At 48.8% G+C, this 16,847-nt stretch overlaps 8 protein-coding genes across 8 annotated transcripts; 4 read left to right on the top strand and 4 right to left on the bottom strand.

The window, feature by feature from the left end:
• Window positions 1-640: 640 nt before the first annotated feature.
• On the bottom strand, window positions 641-1,925 carry CABS01_11252 (uncharacterized protein; the record flags this gene model as incomplete). The annotated part of the gene is made up of 2 exons (XM_060544607.1): window positions 641-1,360; window positions 1,422-1,925. The coding sequence occupies 2 exons, from the start codon at window positions 1,923-1,925 to the stop codon at window positions 641-643; spliced, it is 1,224 nt and encodes a 407-aa protein (XP_060397855.1).
• Window positions 1,926-2,622: 697 nt separating this feature from the next.
• Window positions 2,623-5,177, top strand: CABS01_11251 (uncharacterized protein; the record flags this gene model as incomplete). The annotated part of the gene is made up of 5 exons (XM_060544606.1): window positions 2,623-2,699; window positions 2,846-3,432; window positions 3,495-4,222; window positions 4,295-4,524; window positions 4,586-5,177. 5 exons carry the CDS (start codon window positions 2,623-2,625, stop codon window positions 5,175-5,177), a joined length of 2,214 nt encoding a protein of 737 aa, XP_060397854.1.
• A 167-nt stretch (window positions 5,178-5,344) lies between these two features.
• CABS01_11249 (capsule polysaccharide biosynthesis protein) lies at window positions 5,345-6,629 on the bottom strand (the record flags this gene model as incomplete). Its single annotated transcript, XM_060544604.1, has 2 exons — window positions 5,345-5,975; window positions 6,058-6,629. 2 exons carry the CDS (start codon window positions 6,627-6,629, stop codon window positions 5,345-5,347), a joined length of 1,203 nt encoding a protein of 400 aa, XP_060397852.1.
• Window positions 5,426-5,644, top strand: CABS01_11250 (uncharacterized protein; the record flags this gene model as incomplete). Its single annotated transcript, XM_060544605.1, has 1 exon — window positions 5,426-5,644. The coding sequence occupies one exon, from the start codon at window positions 5,426-5,428 to the stop codon at window positions 5,642-5,644; it is 219 nt and encodes a 72-aa protein (XP_060397853.1).
• A 2,700-nt stretch (window positions 6,630-9,329) lies between the features above and the next one.
• CABS01_11248 (uncharacterized protein) lies at window positions 9,330-9,985 on the top strand (the record flags this gene model as incomplete). The annotated part of the gene is made up of 2 exons (XM_060544603.1): window positions 9,330-9,727; window positions 9,793-9,985. The coding sequence occupies 2 exons, from the start codon at window positions 9,330-9,332 to the stop codon at window positions 9,983-9,985; spliced, it is 591 nt and encodes a 196-aa protein (XP_060397851.1).
• Window positions 9,986-10,556: 571 nt separating this feature from the next.
• CABS01_11247 (xaa-Pro dipeptidase) lies at window positions 10,557-11,295 on the bottom strand (the record flags this gene model as incomplete). Its single annotated transcript, XM_060544602.1, has 3 exons — window positions 10,557-10,752; window positions 10,807-10,913; window positions 10,987-11,295. 3 exons carry the CDS (start codon window positions 11,293-11,295, stop codon window positions 10,557-10,559), a joined length of 612 nt encoding a protein of 203 aa, XP_060397850.1.
• A 1,385-nt stretch (window positions 11,296-12,680) lies between these two features.
• CABS01_11246 (uncharacterized protein) lies at window positions 12,681-13,405 on the bottom strand (the record flags this gene model as incomplete). The annotated part of the gene is made up of 3 exons (XM_060544601.1): window positions 12,681-12,769; window positions 12,830-12,891; window positions 12,963-13,405. 3 exons carry the CDS (start codon window positions 13,403-13,405, stop codon window positions 12,681-12,683), a joined length of 594 nt encoding a protein of 197 aa, XP_060397849.1.
• Window positions 13,406-15,452: 2,047 nt separating this feature from the next.
• Window positions 15,453-16,473, top strand: CABS01_11245 (necrosis inducing protein; the record flags this gene model as incomplete). Its single annotated transcript, XM_060544600.1, has 2 exons — window positions 15,453-15,712; window positions 15,804-16,473. 2 exons carry the CDS (start codon window positions 15,453-15,455, stop codon window positions 16,471-16,473), a joined length of 930 nt encoding a protein of 309 aa, XP_060397848.1.
• Between the last annotated feature and the right edge of the window lie 374 nt (window positions 16,474-16,847).

Raw genomic sequence — 16,847 nt, 5'->3', positions numbered from 1 at the left:
TAGTTAGTATTTCCGAAGTTGAATGAAGTTAATCGAAGCTAAGCATAGAGCTTGAATCACTTATTGGGCGAACTCAGATCTTGAGGGCTTTGCCCTTATATAAACTTGAACCAGTTCAAGACAAGAATCGGGCAGCTATCTATCCGACGGGCCTTTCATCAATCCGTAATCCTTGTTCATTCTTTTGATCGACTATTAAGGGTTGCCGCCCACCTTGCTGGCTGCTGCGCTCGATCTTACCAAGAAGTCAATCCCGGACAGATTTCGGCCGAAAACTCCACGCCTCCTTGCGAACGCCACACCTGTTCACGCAGTCTAGTTTCAGATACTGCGTCCCCGCTCATTGTCAGGAGCTTTGAAAGCTGCCTTTGTTTGTTCAATTTGACTCCAGTCAATATCTGAAAATACACGACTAGCGTAGCATATTCTGGGAAGATTCCTACGAGAACCGGTGCCCGGCGCTGTCAGAGTCTACGGTGAGGGGTAAAATATAAAGAGACTTGAGGTTACTAGTAGCGTGAAAAGAAGAGCGGAAAAGTTATTGGTTCTATCTGGGGTCACCTCCAACAAGTTGACTTAAGCCCCAAAATACAGACAGATGTTGATCAGTTGCTCAGCACAGCACACGTCTAGCACGGGCTCACTTCTCTTCTCTAAAGAGTCCTTGATGCTGGAATTCGACAGCCTGGCTGATCATGTTGACGAACTGCTGAGCTCCGTCCTCAGCAAAGAATACCTCCTCACTCATGATGCAGCGCTTGATAAAGTCTTGAGCGCGGCCAAACATTTCCGTTTCGTACTCTTTGATGGCTTCCTCAAGTTTAGATGCGCGCTGCGCTTTCTCAGTGAGAACAGCAACCCCGTGCTTGACGATGCTCTCGGCGAGCTTGAGGGCGTCATACATGGCCATGTTGACCCCTTCACCTACGAATGGTGTCGACACATGCGCGGCGTCGCCAAGAAGAGTTATACCTGGAACACGATCCCAGTTGACGGAGGATACGGGCATGCGGTAAAGATGCCAGGGCCGAAAAGGACCTTCGGCGTTGGAAATGAAGTTTTGTAGTTCGGGAGCAAAATCCGCAAAGAACTGTGGCGAAGAAAGAAGCTTTTGTCGTGTGGTCTCTGTATCAGCCATATCGAGTGTGGTCTTTGTCAGGTTCTCCGGGGCCACCAAGCCCACGTAGACTCGATACGACCGATCGGACACCTGTTGCACCGAGACTGTTCGTCCGTTTCCCAAAGCCATCATATTGCCGGTTCCTGACAGTTCCAGTGCGGCAGAGTAACTTGGGTTGTTGTGCGACAGCCGACCCTCGATGAACATCTTCCCAGAGTATTCAGGCCGTGCCGTAGTGAGCTACGTGATGTTAGAGAGCTGATATTACAAGAGCGATATGGCATACGCAAAATTTACTCACCAAAGGCCTAACTTTGCTCCACGCACCGTCAGCGCCAACAATGAGCTGGAACCCGGATGCAGAGGTGCCGTTCGTGAATTTGATAACCCAATCCGAGCCTGAGCCCTTCTCAATTGTCCTGACACCATGCCCCCATCGCACCTTATGAGATGGAATTGAGTCCAACAGAAGTTGACGCAATTGGAAACGGTCAATCTCAGGAGCGTCGCGATCCTGACCGAACTCGGCTTTCATTGTGCACGTTGAGTCCTGAACAACAAACTTCGTAGCATCCCACCGCGCGAGTTTACTGAACCTTTCGAAGAGTCCTGCACTTCTGAGCGCCTGCTGTCCGGAGGGGCCATGAAGATCAAGGGTTCCACCCTGGTACATCGGCGTGGGAGTCGAGTCGACGTCTTTCTCAAAGACCACAAAGTCTATGTTGTTCTTCTCCAGTAAGCGTGCGAATGTCAGACCGCAGGGTCCAGCACCAATAATTGCGATGGAGGCTGAATTTCGGGCCATATCTTGGGTATCTGGCGTCCTTCGCGTGTTTGGTGATATGTCGCCTTGATACATGGATTCCATCTAGTGTTTACTGGTGATGACTACGATATAGCGTGTTCGATAAAGTTGCATTGGATTGCGAACGATCTTAGTCTGAGTTGTGCTAGAAGGAGCAGTGTGTCCACTTTGATTCCGGCAGAACACGAGCTCAAGAGACGAAGAAGACTAGTTTTTCCCTTCATCTTATACTCTTCCATTGTTTCAAGTGCCACAAGCTATATTCCCATCCAGCATTCAAGCTGAGCTGAGCTACTGGTTTACTTAGTCGGACCTTCGCTTTACTCACGGATATCGTGATTTCTCCGGGTTGGATGCGCCAAAAGCAAACAGTGTCTAACGCTCCCGATGTGATTGGTTGACCCCGGAGGTATTCCGGAGGATTATTGCCATGGAAGATTGGGCAAGGCGGACATTGTCCGAAATTCTGCTCGTTGATTGGCTGAAGTCGGAGTGTCAGCATCATACCTTGTTCGGGAAATAAGTTCACTGTTAGCGACCATCCCTCACCACTTCTATCGTACTTGTCAGCACCACCACAATTCATGAGAAGGTTATCATTACTGATCAGTCGACTCGTTCTCCGCTTTCAAATTTCATTGGATGAATCCTACTTGTTACGGGATTCATAGCCGCGTCCCTTTCAAGACCGATTACGATGAACTCAAGTAACAATCCTGTGCAAGGCACTCAGGTGGCTCGTTTTGCAGTGAGCCTCCAAAATACCGATCCATCGTCATCGGTGGCTTCTCACTGACAGCCTCGACATCTTCTAGTGTGATTATTGCCGGCAGAAGAAGTTCAGGTACTTCTATTACTAGTCCGACTTATTGCTAGCAACATGTTCCGAAGAGATGAAAACTTTGTGTCTAGACTAACAGACAAAGGTGCTCCAGGGAACTGCCAAAGTGCAGTGCATGCCTTCCATGGCCTGGGCCTTGCAACTATTCTCGCGATCGCCTTAAGTCTGCCCCAACTCAAAGCCAGCCTAGTTCGGTGCCAACCCAAGGACAACCAGGAACTCAGAGCAACGAGCCAACGCCTCAGCCAGCAGTCACACAAATTGATCTCACGGTAGAATCTCGACTTTGCAGCATAGAACACAAACTTGACCGCTTAGCTTCGTTGGTGGAAAAGGCTGTCTTGCGAGCTGCATCCGAGAAGGAATCGGAAAGCGATGCTCAGACGCCGTCGCGGGCCAACCAGACGAGCAGCCAAACCGATTCTCGGGTTCCGAAGCTGTTCATTGGCGAGTCTCATTCTTTCTCTTTTGTTAGAGAGGCAACTGAAAACCTCCGGTCCACGCCTGGAATACCTGGTCCTTCGTCTCGGCAAGAGGCGGACGCTCAGTCTGAGCTCCAGTTTCTATCAACGTCCCTGACTACCGCGACACTTGAGCCCGGGCATAACTCACATATGTCAGGGCTCCATGTACCTTCCAGAGCCGTAGGCTACAAGCTTATTGGAAGTAAGTCTTAGGTCCTTGATCCCACGACCGGGCCGTGTGCTGATAGACATTGACGTTTCTAGCCTTTTTAGAACACGCGCCAAAAGGCGAGCCATTCTTTGTCACACCTTCAGAGGAGCTTCTGAAGCAGATAGTCTTCAATCCTGATAAAGTCTCTCAGAAGGCTTGGTTGGTCTATTTCAACTACATTATGTTAGCTCAAGTTTCTCCAGAGAAACAAAACCATGGAGAAGAAGCTGCGAGATTTCGCCAGAACATGCGGATCGCCTTGAACGACAGCCGCATATTCTTGGAACCACGACAAGTTAATGTCCAAGCATTAGCTCTGCTGGCTGTTCATGGCGAGGACTACGCCTCTCCGAACTTGTCGTGGATGCTGGTCGGCCATGCTTGTCGCCAAGCAGAGGCTCTCGGCTTACATTTGCCAACGCCTAGAGATGTTGAAACCTATCAGCGAAGTCTCTCGATGTTTTGGCTTCTTTTCGTATTGGATAAGTCGTGTGCCCTTGCATTTGGTCGATCCCCGTTCCTTCCGATGAAACTCTACCAAGAGGTTCCATTGCCTGATTTCAGCTATCTGCTCAAGTTCCAACCACATCTCGATTCGGATTTCAGCAGTGCACCACCGGCTGCTCGTCCGTCTGAGTTTGGAGCACACTTCTTCATCAGGGGTATTGAGTTAGCCAGGATCATGGGCTCAGTCGTCGATACGCTGGCCCCAGGTTCTTCGCCACCCTCGAGGGAGACTATCAAGCTGCAGCTCGAAGAATGGTCCAATCAAACGAAAAAGGTACGTCAATGAAAGGATGAAATTACATCCGCGTCGAATCACTTCCTTCCACTTACGCTGTGCAAATTACAGATTTTGGATAAAATAATGGACGCAGATAGGCCCCTCCTTGAGCCGACTCAGTTGAAGGAAATGTCCTTGGGCCTCAATAGTCTGAGATTCCAGTACCTCCATGTCGTGATTGTTCTTCTCAAAGGGAACAAGCCTTCCTCCAATCAACGTTTAGAGTGCGCAAGAGAGGCTCTATTCATACTACCTTCAATTGTCTCTAATTGGTCTTCCGTTTATAACGGAGTTGTTTGGTAAGACTTTTTCAGCGGATCTCGAACCTACGTTCATGATCCCTTCTAACAAAGGCAACAGGCATCTATTGTACTATCCTTTCATACCATTCTTCGTCGTGTTCGAGAACCTAGTCCAGAGCTCCACGTTCCAAGCCTCAGCGACAATCGACCATGACCTTGGTCTCCTTGCTACAACTGTTTCCTATTTTTCGAGCATGAGAGATCAGATGCAGCTTCTCGCGGTTTTATGCTCTCGTTTGGAGAATGTAGCGTTTGTGTTCCTCGAACTAGCTCGGAGACACATACGACATCGCCATGCAACCATTAACAAAACCCTTGATTCCTCATGGCTCCCACTACATAGTCGGGCTGAAACGAATGTCGAGGAAGTGGCAGCAGGAGATAGCCTCCCCGGCCTCTCACAAGGCACTCTTGATGACTTCACTTTGGGGGATGGGCTAGACATCGGAAATTTCCTCGACTGGCTGCCGGCTGACATTTTCGCATCTGGGCCATCTCTGGGGCTTGAATCGCGACAGATTCTCGGATCTGCAAGCAGCGGCCCTGGAGTTTCATCCACAGCCGATTTGCGAGGTCGAAAAAGACCGTTTGATGCGACATTCGATTGGTTTTCGTGGGACGCATATTACGCCGACATGCATTTTCATTAGGTGATTAATCTTTTGTCAAATTTCCATGATCATCACACAGTATATTAAGGGGCCTAGAATGACTCCTTCTACTTTAATTGAATCTTGTAGTTAGTCTCAACTAATATTGCGCTGGAGGAAACCGACCATTCTCCTACTGAAATAGCCTGATAAATCTAAAAACACCCTCATGGCTCGAGTACACCCTTCTCCAACACAAAATCAGCCTTTGGCGGCGTGATATACTCAATCTCTCGATTTTGTTCAAAATGAACGCTTCCATACCGCAGCAACTCTGCAAAAGTTCCAGGTTCACGGTCCCTGTTCTCATTCTCTTTCATGTCCCACAAAGTCCCCAATGCGTTGGTTGCGGTCATGCCTGCGGCGTGGGTGACCTTCTGCATAGTCGATGTAGTCAAGATCGTCCATACGACGTTATAAGCCTTCTTGTATTCTTCAGACTCTGGATCGGCATCCAATCGGACTGAGAAGAGGTCGAAGAGGTCCTCACCATTCCAACCGATGATGGCTTCTGCCGGCCAGTCTTCGTACAGCGAGTCGTGGAGAAGGATTTTCTTGTCGAAGTAATCGACGCCATCAAAGCCGCCGTTAGGCTCTTTAACCGCAGCAACTCTGATCCAGCACACGATTTGAGCAATGTACTCCAGTACCTTTGGGAGAGGAGCGCTCCAATTCCATTTGAAGTTCCGAGCTTCGACTGCATCGGCGTTCATGTCTTGTGCGAAGGAGACGAGAGGGTTTTCGAAAATGCCATCGGAGCTGTTGCGGCCCTTCCAAATCTCCATGAAAACATCGTGCCTTGATAGCGAATTAGCTCTCCCCCTCAAACAAAGTCACAGTCGTGCCTTATTGTTGAGCTCCGATACTGATTCGCACTTACCAGTGTTTGATGAACATGTCACCTTTGCGACTTGCAATGAAATGGTTGGCTACGACGTTCGAGTACATCCAAGGGGCGGAAACCTGGTAAGGGCTGTTTGGGTCCTCAAGTTTCTTCCAGCAGAGATAGTCTATAGACCGAACGAGGATGGTGCCCACATCCACCCAAGCACCGCCATATTGGTAAAGACAAATACCGCGAAGGAAGTCTGCACTGTGGGGACCAGTCCGCACACGGGGCCCATCCATCTTGTGTGCAATATAGGCCTCGGGTAGTTGGTCTTCCTTGACCCAGTTTAAGGCATTGTTTGGAGAGTCTGGGACGTCGTCCAAAACGCGAATCGCCCATTCCGGACCGCAGAGTCGAGCCCAGTTGATAATGTTGCGCTGGCCCCAGCTTGGAAGGTTGTCGAGGCCAGAATCCCAAAAGGCCCAGATGTTCTTTTCTGAAGTGACTGGCAGAGGACTTTTTAAAGATTTGAGAATCTTCTGATCGGAGCGCGAGTCGAGAGGTTCGACATGACGGAGTTTTGATTCGAACTCTGGCGGGATCTGGAACTTTGGTGAAGACATTGTGAAGTGTGAGTAACAAGAGACATGGAGCTTTGAAGGTCACAGTTCTTAGGCAATATTGAACGACTGATACTGAGGCGTCTTAAATACTTCTACTCCCGTTGGTTTGGACTGCTACTGTGTTGCACGGAGCAAGAACCGCAACCTGTAGCGCTTACATTGACGAGAAGCCATTGATGGATCTCCACTGTCCATCACATTTGGCGTTCGACGGAAAATCAATGCACCAATGACGTTCTCGGTATCTGACTGTAGCGCTGACAAAGATGAGATGCAGGACGTAGCCAAGTCTGACTGACAGGAAACGTGGACATTTCTGCACAAAGCAAATGGAGGTGAGAGCGAGTTTGTTTCCTGGATTGGTAGGATGACATAAGAGTCAATAATCGGTTGGTTGGCCCAGGATCCGGCCGACATTTGGGTTGTTTTGATTCGTGTATGGGTTGTGCGATGGCGGGTCTCACTGCGCCTGTTTACGACGTAAGCAGCTGTCACGAGATATGGATGTGGTTAATGCTGCCCACATTGAGAGCATGTATGGGTAATCTCTGAGCACACATCCATCGAATCGCCGACTTGATAAGTGATGACAAGAAAGCATTCAATGTGATCCATTCTAGATAAATGAAGTCTCCAAATCCTCATATCACACCAATCTAAAGCCATCAAATGGCGTTGATCTCGACATTTCTGCGTCCCATTTTCTCAAGGTTTGTTTTGCACGGAGCCCATCGATGATGTGGTTTCTCTGTACGCTTGAGGCAATACTGAGTCCCATGTCTCAACCTTCATGATCTAGACGGATGTTGCAAACAATATACTCGTAGAGATTGTACATCAGAAGATCACCTCCTGAGTCAGTGAATCTAGCGCTGAAGGACTTCTCACAATGCAGTGGGCCAATTGCCTTGTCCGTATCGATCCTTTTGGGCAGGTGAGATGCCGTCATTCACGGTAGCTCTCAAATTTTCGTACTCTGTTGACTCCAGATACCCAGCCCCAGTACGTCGGGGAGGATCGGTGTTAGCCACGAGTTCGTGGCTGAGGTAAGATACTGCCAAGCTCTCAACCCTGGCTCAAGCCGATCGATCACATTTTGGCGGTTCTCAACCGGGACGTTATGTAAATGTGCACACGAACTCCATGTCCCGATGGAATCGAGATCGCTTCATGTTGCGTGAGATAGTTCACTTTTCATTGAAGCAAGTGCGACTGTTCAACTAATGCGGATGCAATAGACCTAGGTATTGAACGTGGGCCAGGCAAACAGGGCTGAGCGACCTTCAAGAGGAGATTTTTAGGGAAATGAAAATTAAGGTTCTGTTGGCATTTGGGTGGCTTCAGTCAAGCCATCCGTTCGTATGGCTTTAGCTAAGGTGGGCTACTGGGACCACTGGCTCACTAGCTGGCTTCCTCACGCGTGCCCGAGAAGAGATCAACCCCTGCTCGCCTTGTGTATGCACGGCGGAGTAGATTAGGGGATACCCCTATGGAACATTCCCATTCTCTTTTCTGGTGGAGCGACTGCTAGGCTCTCGGCTCGATCATTGCTTCGCTTCATCCCGGAATGAAGATTGGAATCTCAATTTTCGAGAGGCGCATAGTATCGCCCGGATGTTACAGCATTGCTCTTCATGAGGACAAATCTCACCACTTCCCGCTTTGCCAATATAGCTGACGACTGTCATGATCGGAAACTAAACAGTGCCATAGCGTATTTTACCATAAGATCGTGTGCGACGCATCGCGCCTCACCAAGACATCGTGACTGCCTGAGGAGGAGACCCAAAACGGCGCTGCCGTTAGCAATTTCGGGCGCAGGGTCAAGGAATGGAAATCGTGCAGGTAGCCCGAGCTAAAATCGGCCCCATTTTCGCAGTGCCGCAGCTCCCAAAACAAATCTCGTAATGGCTTCTTTCAAGTCTCGGCGGTTAGCGGTGCGGCATGGAAATGACTTCATACAGAGATCTGCGAATGACGGTCTAGGAATGGTACGAGGGGCACAGTTGTACAGTCTTACACCCTGTCAGCCCAACAGGCCAGAGGATCTCCACCACAGGCAGCGACATTCGCTAGGCCCGCCCGAGATCGGGAACTTTGGTGTGCTGGTTGTCGAGAATAGGTGGTAAAAACTGTAAAAGACGCAAAGAAGCCAGGGATCTACGAGATGATCCGGGGCTATGCCAATTGGGGACGCACCAACAGGCGCTTGTTGTCAGCCGAGATCCCTGGCAGTCAGGATTCTCCTTGCTTTCGGCCCCATGAAACAGGCAACACAGGGCAATTCCAGCCACTTAGAGTATGTTTGGGGGAGCTGCTGGGCGTGTTGGACTATCTTAAGGTTACTTTGCAGGCCTGTAGAGTCTAATTAGGGCTGTGTCGCCAAGGACCAAGGCGACCAAAACAATAGGGGCTGTGGCGCGCCGGTCCAACGCAACTAAGACATTCCAACTGTAAGCGAGACGCAAGTGCGGCGCTGTTGGCCCAAGGGGTTTAATCCTTCGAACGCCGTGGTCATCGTCAAATTTTACTTAAGGCGCAAGAGTCTCTCACGACATTTGGCAATGCGTTATTGTTGTCATCGAATACCCTACGTCTAGAAACTGAAGACTGGTCTCGTGTTCACTTGACGATAATACACACAATCCTCCCGGCAATCGACCAGATACCTACAACACGTCAACTACGAACACCGATAAAATGACTCAAGCATACATCATCGGCGATAGCTCGCCGTTCCTCAAGCGCGTCTTGATTCCCTTCTGGGTCATTCGAATCGCGATCATGGTTCTTGAGATCGTTCTCTACGCCGGAACTATCGCCCTCGCGGCCTCTAATAAGGAGACTCTGAACGACTACGGCGACGACAACAGAACAGCAAGCTGGGTCATTGGTGTCCTCTGTGTCATTATGGTTATCATTCTTATCTGCTTGATTCTCGACATCGTCTGCATCGTCAAGCGCTCCCGACGCACGCTCAGCCCGAAATTCTTCCTCGTCTCCAACGTCATCCAAACTCTGGTCTGGGTCATTTTGTTCATCCTCACCATCATCGGTGCTGGCGGCGCATTTACCTTCATTATCGCAATCGTCATTCTGTAAGCAGCTTCCAACGAACTGACTCTTTTTTCCATTGAATGACAAATTAACCTCGATTCTGCAGCGCTTCCTTCGTTGGTCTCCTCATTTATGCTAGCGTCATCTACCACAAGTTCCGCAAGGGCACACTGCCCCGCGGGAACTACGCTCCCGCCAACCCAAGCACTGGTTACACTGGAGGGTACGCCTCCAACGAACCCAACAAGACCTACGACCCGAACGCAGCCCGTTATGAGATGGACCAGAGATACGCATAAATTGTTGGTGGAACGGTTTCGGTTAGCCTCGGCTAGTTTAGACACGGCATTTACGACTTGGTCATGTCCACAAGTCGATTGTATCAAAGAGGACTTGGTGGTGGTTCCTTCTGTTATAATGAGTAGAATGACTATAACTCGGGCTAAGATACCAGGCGTAAAGAAATGAATTTTATTGATTTTGCATACTACACCGGCCACAGGGTCATTGGCTCAACAAAGGCTAGCACACAGTTTCTTGCTCATACCTCCATCAATGAAGCTGTTAAAGTTGTGCAAATAGTCATAATTACGTTCTCGCAAGAGTCCAAAGCGCAATTTTATGGGAAACTGATCCGCCTTACATACTCGTTTCCCGCGAGCCTGAGCTTGATTCTCTATGCCTCAGGGCCTTCTTGGGCGATTTTGAAGTCACTGATGGGATGTTCGGACATGCTCGGTGCGCCTCCTTACATTCTGCTGGAACTTTTAGAGTTCCGAGCCTGAACGGCTCCGAAGGTGGACCCGGCGACACAGATCCACTGCGGACTTTTCGGGCCCCGGAACTCTCCCGGCATTCGCCCGACATCAACTAGTACCTTTGAATCCACATGAGTCTGTTCTTAGATTGAAATGATTGAATCATTTGACTTAGAACGTAGGTGGCAAAGGCTGGCCACGAGTCTGCAGCCACTCCTGACAAGATTTTCTCCAATTCATCTGGATCTTTGGGTACATCTGTTAAGTTCATGCTGCCAGACTCCGTGACTAGAAGGTCATCTTCGATACTAGGAGGCAGTTTCAACATCGCGAGGCTCTATTGGGACTTGTTGAGAACTCACCTTACGCCCCCAACATTCCAATATCGGTTCAATACCTTTTCGTTAATAAACTTTGAGAGTCTTCTATCACGGAGAAGAGGCCGAATCACATGTTCGTTAAAGCGTATCTAGTTGTGTTAGCTTCAGAGAAAGGAAACTTCGTAGTTCTGTGAGAAATCGGGAGTTGGGAATGGAACTCACGCTTGGTTCCACCGTGACAATGCATCCCGCAGGTAGAAGTCTTCTAATTCTCAAGTACTTGAACATAGGATCGAGATTGTCATCAGTCATGTCGCATTGACCTCCGGTATCATGTGTGTCCATGCCCAGAAAATGGCCAAGTCCGTGGGGCATGAAAGCAGTGCTGATTCTTTCTCTCAGAATCTCATCCTTGTCCCCTTTCAAGATCCCAAAGGCTAGGAGACCATCAATCGCAACTTTGTGTGCCAATACATGCAGATCATCCCATAACACCCCTTCCTTCAATTCTGCAATGCATTGTTCTTGCATGTTCAGCACGATATCATAGATCGCGCGTGATTCGCGGGTAAATCTGCCAGAGATAGGAAGAGTTCGAGTCTGTCTTGTGTTAGTCGGATTCAGGAGAAAGGTAAGGAAGACAAGCTCACAATGTCGGCGCCATAGCAGTTCCACTCAGCTCCAGCGTCCACTACGACCACATCCTTAGGCTTGCCACTTTGATAGAGGTTTTGATTGTTGCTCTCGTAGTGCGTCGTTGCCGCTGTGCGCCCGAGCTTGCTTGCGACCGCTCACAGCCAATATGCAATCGCTGCCAGAGAGCACGAACTAAGCTCAACTGCATATACCCGTCAAAACCGCAACTGGAGACACATACGCCGGATTTAGCTGCCGACCTCGGTATTGAGACCGGTCCCAGCCTCGGACAGGAAGCAGTAGCAAATACCACGTCAAACTCTACTCCTTCGGGCTATTTCGGCTACACAAGTCATAATAAAGTTTTTGAAGAGACTGAGTTTGACCTTTTCCTAGCCAGTGGAGGCACTTCGCTTTTGGACCCCAACAAAAGGCTCGCACAGAGTCACGAAGAAAGTCACGAAGAAAGTCACGAAGAAAGTCACGAAGAAAGTCACGAAGAGAGTCACGATAGAGTCATCTTTCGTGAGCTACCGTCACCTTGCCAAGAATTGGCTCTATTCGTGCGACGTCGTCTGCCTAGCTTGCAGGCGTACTCTCATGAACCCTTCCATGAGCAAAAGGGATGGAGCCATATTGCTGTTAATCGGATCATCAAATCACTCCAAGCTGCATTTGAAACGTCGCCTCATCCAGTGTGTCTTGGACCACCATCTGAATGAAAACGACTGGAAACAAGACGCAAGAAGTCAGAGTATCTTGGAATCGAGGCCACTGCAGTTACCTGCTTTTCGCTTTGCCTTATTAAACACATTCGACTGGTTCATTCCAAGTCCATTAGGATCAAATAACAGGTAACAAAAGTTATCAAATATGTAAGAATCGTTAGCTGATTAGCCAACGAATTCTCACTACTTCAGTAAGTACCCTGGTGCTGTTTACAGAATGCTGCCTTTCTGCTGAAAGCTCTTGCGATTACGTGAATTTGACCGCCAATCACGTTGGGTAGGGAACCCATGTTGTTTCAATTTTGAACAATGCGGAAGGTTCGTATCCTTAATTTAATGTAGCGCCGCCTGGAGATGGGCAAGGCACGGTACCTTGAGATTCGAACAGGTTAATCTCAAATGCTTCAGAATAGTTATTATACTCCATTCTACCTGACGACTAACGGATGGCAGAAAAATCGGGATTGACGCGAAAGCTAGCAGTTCACTCTGATAAACAACCTTCTGTTTGGAGCTGGACTCATGTTCTCGAAGAAAAACTGAAGCCTACGTTCAGAGCTTCGAGGCCATGAAGCGGTAGTAGGCCAAGCAGTTCCAGTCGGCAGAGTACTGGCCGCCAGATAACGCTATCCACTCCTCACCTACAGCCAATATATGTTAGCATTCGTGTCTCGTCAAGTTCATCATAGGAACAGCCATACCCTTTCTCACAATCCTATCGAGATTGCCCTTGGACGATGTCGTAGTACCGCCGTAATCGATTCTTTGATGAGGGTAGATTTAGTACATATCTTCGTATCCCTCTACCGAAATGTATCTTGGAGGAAATCTTACCGCTGCATTCTCTTGACTTCGTCCCAGTCGTGTCTAGTCTGAGTCCATGTGTTGGGATTGTCTGCCAGACGCCTGACGTGGAGATAGCTGGCCTTGAACTTCTTCTGGAAGACAGCAGTCTTTCCAATGATCAGACCAGTATGTAGACAGCCTGTCTGATCAATGGTGTACTGCTGAGAAGGAGTCATGCCCTTTTGGCCAGGATACGCCTTGTTGCAGGACATGAAATAGTAGTATGTGTTGTGCCTCAGGGTGCCAACGACCTTCTCGGCCTCTATCCATGCCGCACTAGAGTCGCGGGATAAGATGCCGTCGGCGTGGAATGCGATGCTTTCCGTAGTAGCTAAGTCGCCTGGGGCGCGTACTGCGAGGTCTGTGTCAAGCTTCGGGAGAGCCAAACCGGAGGCGGCGACGCAGTAGGCGAGAAGTTGCAGAAACCTCATTGTAGTTGTTTCCAAAGACACTTGGTATGCTGGAGATGGGATGGTGTTGTTTGACCATACAACAGAGAATTGAAGTTGCAAATGATTTATACGTGAGACATCTTGAGCTAATAGTCTCTCATTCTGCGCAATACCAAAGCTCATGAGATCGAAAGTCCTCATCCTCGGCCATCCCGTAGCCAAGATGTTCATCCCTTTGGTGGTTTTAGACGTCAAAAACCTAGATAAATTCCACCGAAGAGATGCTATCTAAGTTGAAGGCAATTTCCGGATTCGGGAAAGACCCTTAGACAATCAATTCTCACAATGGCCAACACAAATTGATGAAGGAGTTCTAATAAGTGCTATGTTTCTGTTTGAAGCGAGAGATCCCACGAGATGGAGCCACCGCCATTATATTGACTGCATTCTTGGCAACACTTGATAAAGGATTCATGTCACTGAATGACTCGAGTCACAACACAATAAAAGAACAGAGTCGCCGTCCAAGAGCCTCCTGGACGATTCCGTAAGTCAAAGCGTCAACCCGAAAGTCCCGGGTACTTCGGGCGTATGGGTTGCCACGGAGCAATCTGTTCCCGACGGGATGTAAGGAACAGAACAAGGATCAAACCAACGAGAAATTCGCCGAGAATGCAGGCACCTTCACAGCGTTGTATTCCGACATTAATTGCACCTTAACTATTGCCAATCAGCTCGGAATCTCTACGTTATTACCTAAACGGCACGAACACCTCTCTTTCCTAAGTTTTAGAGTGGAAGCTCCACTCATGGAGAGAACATTATTCGCGAGACCGACGGTATTCCTTCCCAATCCTAGAATTCCTAAGTTGCCTCAATCAGGCTGAGCAGACTCTTAACCAGAAAATTGTGTGGACCCCAGAGAATAGTTTTGCCTAGGCATTGAAGTACGAAAGTGAATGGTGATGTTCGACACCGAACGGCCCAGGCACGTACGGCTTTTAGTTATGCACGTATATGTAGCTGACTTGTATCATTGAATTATTATTAGACTACTTTCTTACGTTGTTTCTAGAACAAAATCTCTCGCAGCCTAGTGTGTTCATCAAACCATACTACTATTGAGGGGTATCCATGGTAAGGTAGGCCCCAGCGGCATCCTGCTTGATGCTCACATGGCAAACCCTGGAGTGGGATCATACGACTTCGGTACACAGTACATGGGCGTGTCTCGAGATTGACTTCTTTATTCCAACGGAAGACAAAAATCTCCGGGATTATCGCCAGGAACAGCATGACTCTTTTGGTCATACCTTGGCTCCTCTATTAGCCTTTTCCTCGGGTTCACCACTAAACATCCTGAGTCGGTCGGGATGGATGCGAGAAAGGTAAGCGGACTTTGACGGTTAAATCACTAATCAGGGTTGATCTTGCATGTTTAGGAAAATTAATCGTTATGACGTAGAATTTCATCTACCTCTCTGTTGTCAAGAACGGGTAATGGTATTGTGTTCGACCGCTTCATTGCTTGAGTATGATTTGGGACCAGGTATGTTGCTTGGTAAACGCAAACATTAATAGAACCAAGACCATAAGTAAATGAAACCGAGGGACTGCCAAGGTAGCCTCCATTGACTTGGTTCTCGGTGTCGCCTAGGAAGCTTTCGGCGTATGCCGCGATCCCCGCTGTACATTCGTAGCCGCAATGGATTTCAAGCGAAATCTTGGATACAGTAGATAATGAGGCTTAGTAGGTCACGCCGTACTTTGATATAGTTCAGATATTCATCATTATCCTCTCATTAAATCTACTCAATTATGCTTCACGGTCTTCTCCGTTGGAGGGATGGTTCTCATCGACCAAACATTGTCATCTCTGGCTCGTTGTTTTGGTAGAATAACACGACTTCGGAAGAACGTTCTTTACTACCTGTCAGTCTCTTTACAAGATCGCCATGGATGAACCAGTCGACTATAAGACTCTTTAAATCTTTGCACTTCGATCTTCCTAAATAACAGCAAAGGGTATCAGACATCACATCTTCTGCGGTGCATTCTCGGGTTTTCTTTTTAAAATCGTCTCAAGATGTCACTTCGAGCATCTCTCCTATCTCTTCTCGTATCTTCGTTGGACTTTGCTAGCGCAGAAACTTCACATACACACTGGAAGCGCGATGGCGACGTTGCGGTAAACGACAAATGGGCGAATCACGACAAAGTCGTCCCCCTTGCGGAAGCCCCTGGCTATGATCTCGATGGAGAGGTCCAGATGACCTTCAAGCCCCTAATCCAATTATGGCACGGATGTGTTCCGTACGCAGCGGTCGACGCTGATGGTGCTGCTGGGTAAGTGAGGATAACCCTTAGGACTCGTGAGATCCAGCTCTTGAGAGCCAAGCGACATAGATTGAATATACTGACAAAGCTCGAATGCTAGTGCTGGTTTGAAGCCAACAGGTAAAGCCGGCGGCGATTGCCGCGACTTTGGCCAAACTGGTCAGACTTACACGCGAATCGGAAAATCCCATGACCGGACGGGCGTCATCTACAGCTACTATTTACCCAAAGTGCAGGGTAACGACGAGCAGCATAAGCATCACTGGATCACAGCCGTCGTTTGGCTCGCCGTCGATAAGTGTCCCGACGATATTGCAAACTTTTCGCCTCGCGGCGTCGCGTACTCTACGAACCCACAAGGCGCATTCGATACCACACACAACACCAACACCTTGTTCGTCAGCTGGGAGAACTCAGCGACAGCAACACGCCCTATTCTAGCATACGATGCCGGGGTTCCTCTTATCCCTTCTGCAAATGGTCCCGAAGGAGCCTTGAGCCCCCCTCTGGTCGCCTGGGATCGCCTCCCAGCTGCAGCGAAAGAGCAGCTGAATGGCATCCAATATGAGCACACCAGAGTTCCTTTCAGCGACGCCAACTTCCAAGGGACTCTCGACTCGGCTTACAGCGATACCTTCTTCACTGGCGTTGGTCCAGATGGTACGGATTGTGGCGATGATACGCCGTCGCAGGATGAGATTGATCCTGATTTCGGAGACCCAATTGCATCCTCCACTGCGACGCCCGAGCCTGAAGCCACTGGTCTTTAAAAAATGGGTCCAGTCATGGCATGAGGAGATGAAGACAGTCCAAGGCGTAAGCTATCGCCTATTGGTCTAGGACTTCGAGATAGCAGATGCATTTACCTAAGTACCCAATACTAAGTGACGGAGTTCCCAACTTTTAATTGTCATTCATCGCCTCTGGGAAGAGTCCGTGCCAGTATGGATCCACGGCCCGGATCTGCGGATGGAGCTTGCGGATATGGACGCTGGGTGGAATTCGCATGTGTGATGTTAATACTTGTGGCAATTGACCATGCAAGAATAATACATGGAAATCAAAGATTGGCAAGATTTTGATGACATATATCAATAGGGAAAGTCGAGAAATACTCAAGGTCTTCTGTCTTCGGGTGGCTTGT

The sequence above is a fragment of the Colletotrichum abscissum genome (genome assembly GCF_030869225.1).
Source record: "Colletotrichum abscissum strain IMI 504890 chromosome Unknown Scaffold_30.1, whole genome shotgun sequence".
In the NCBI taxonomy this organism is placed as follows: domain Eukaryota; kingdom Fungi; phylum Ascomycota; class Sordariomycetes; order Glomerellales; family Glomerellaceae; genus Colletotrichum; species Colletotrichum abscissum.
The sequence above is the reverse complement of the archived record's forward strand: the minus strand, read 5'-3'. Positions and strand labels throughout refer to the sequence as shown.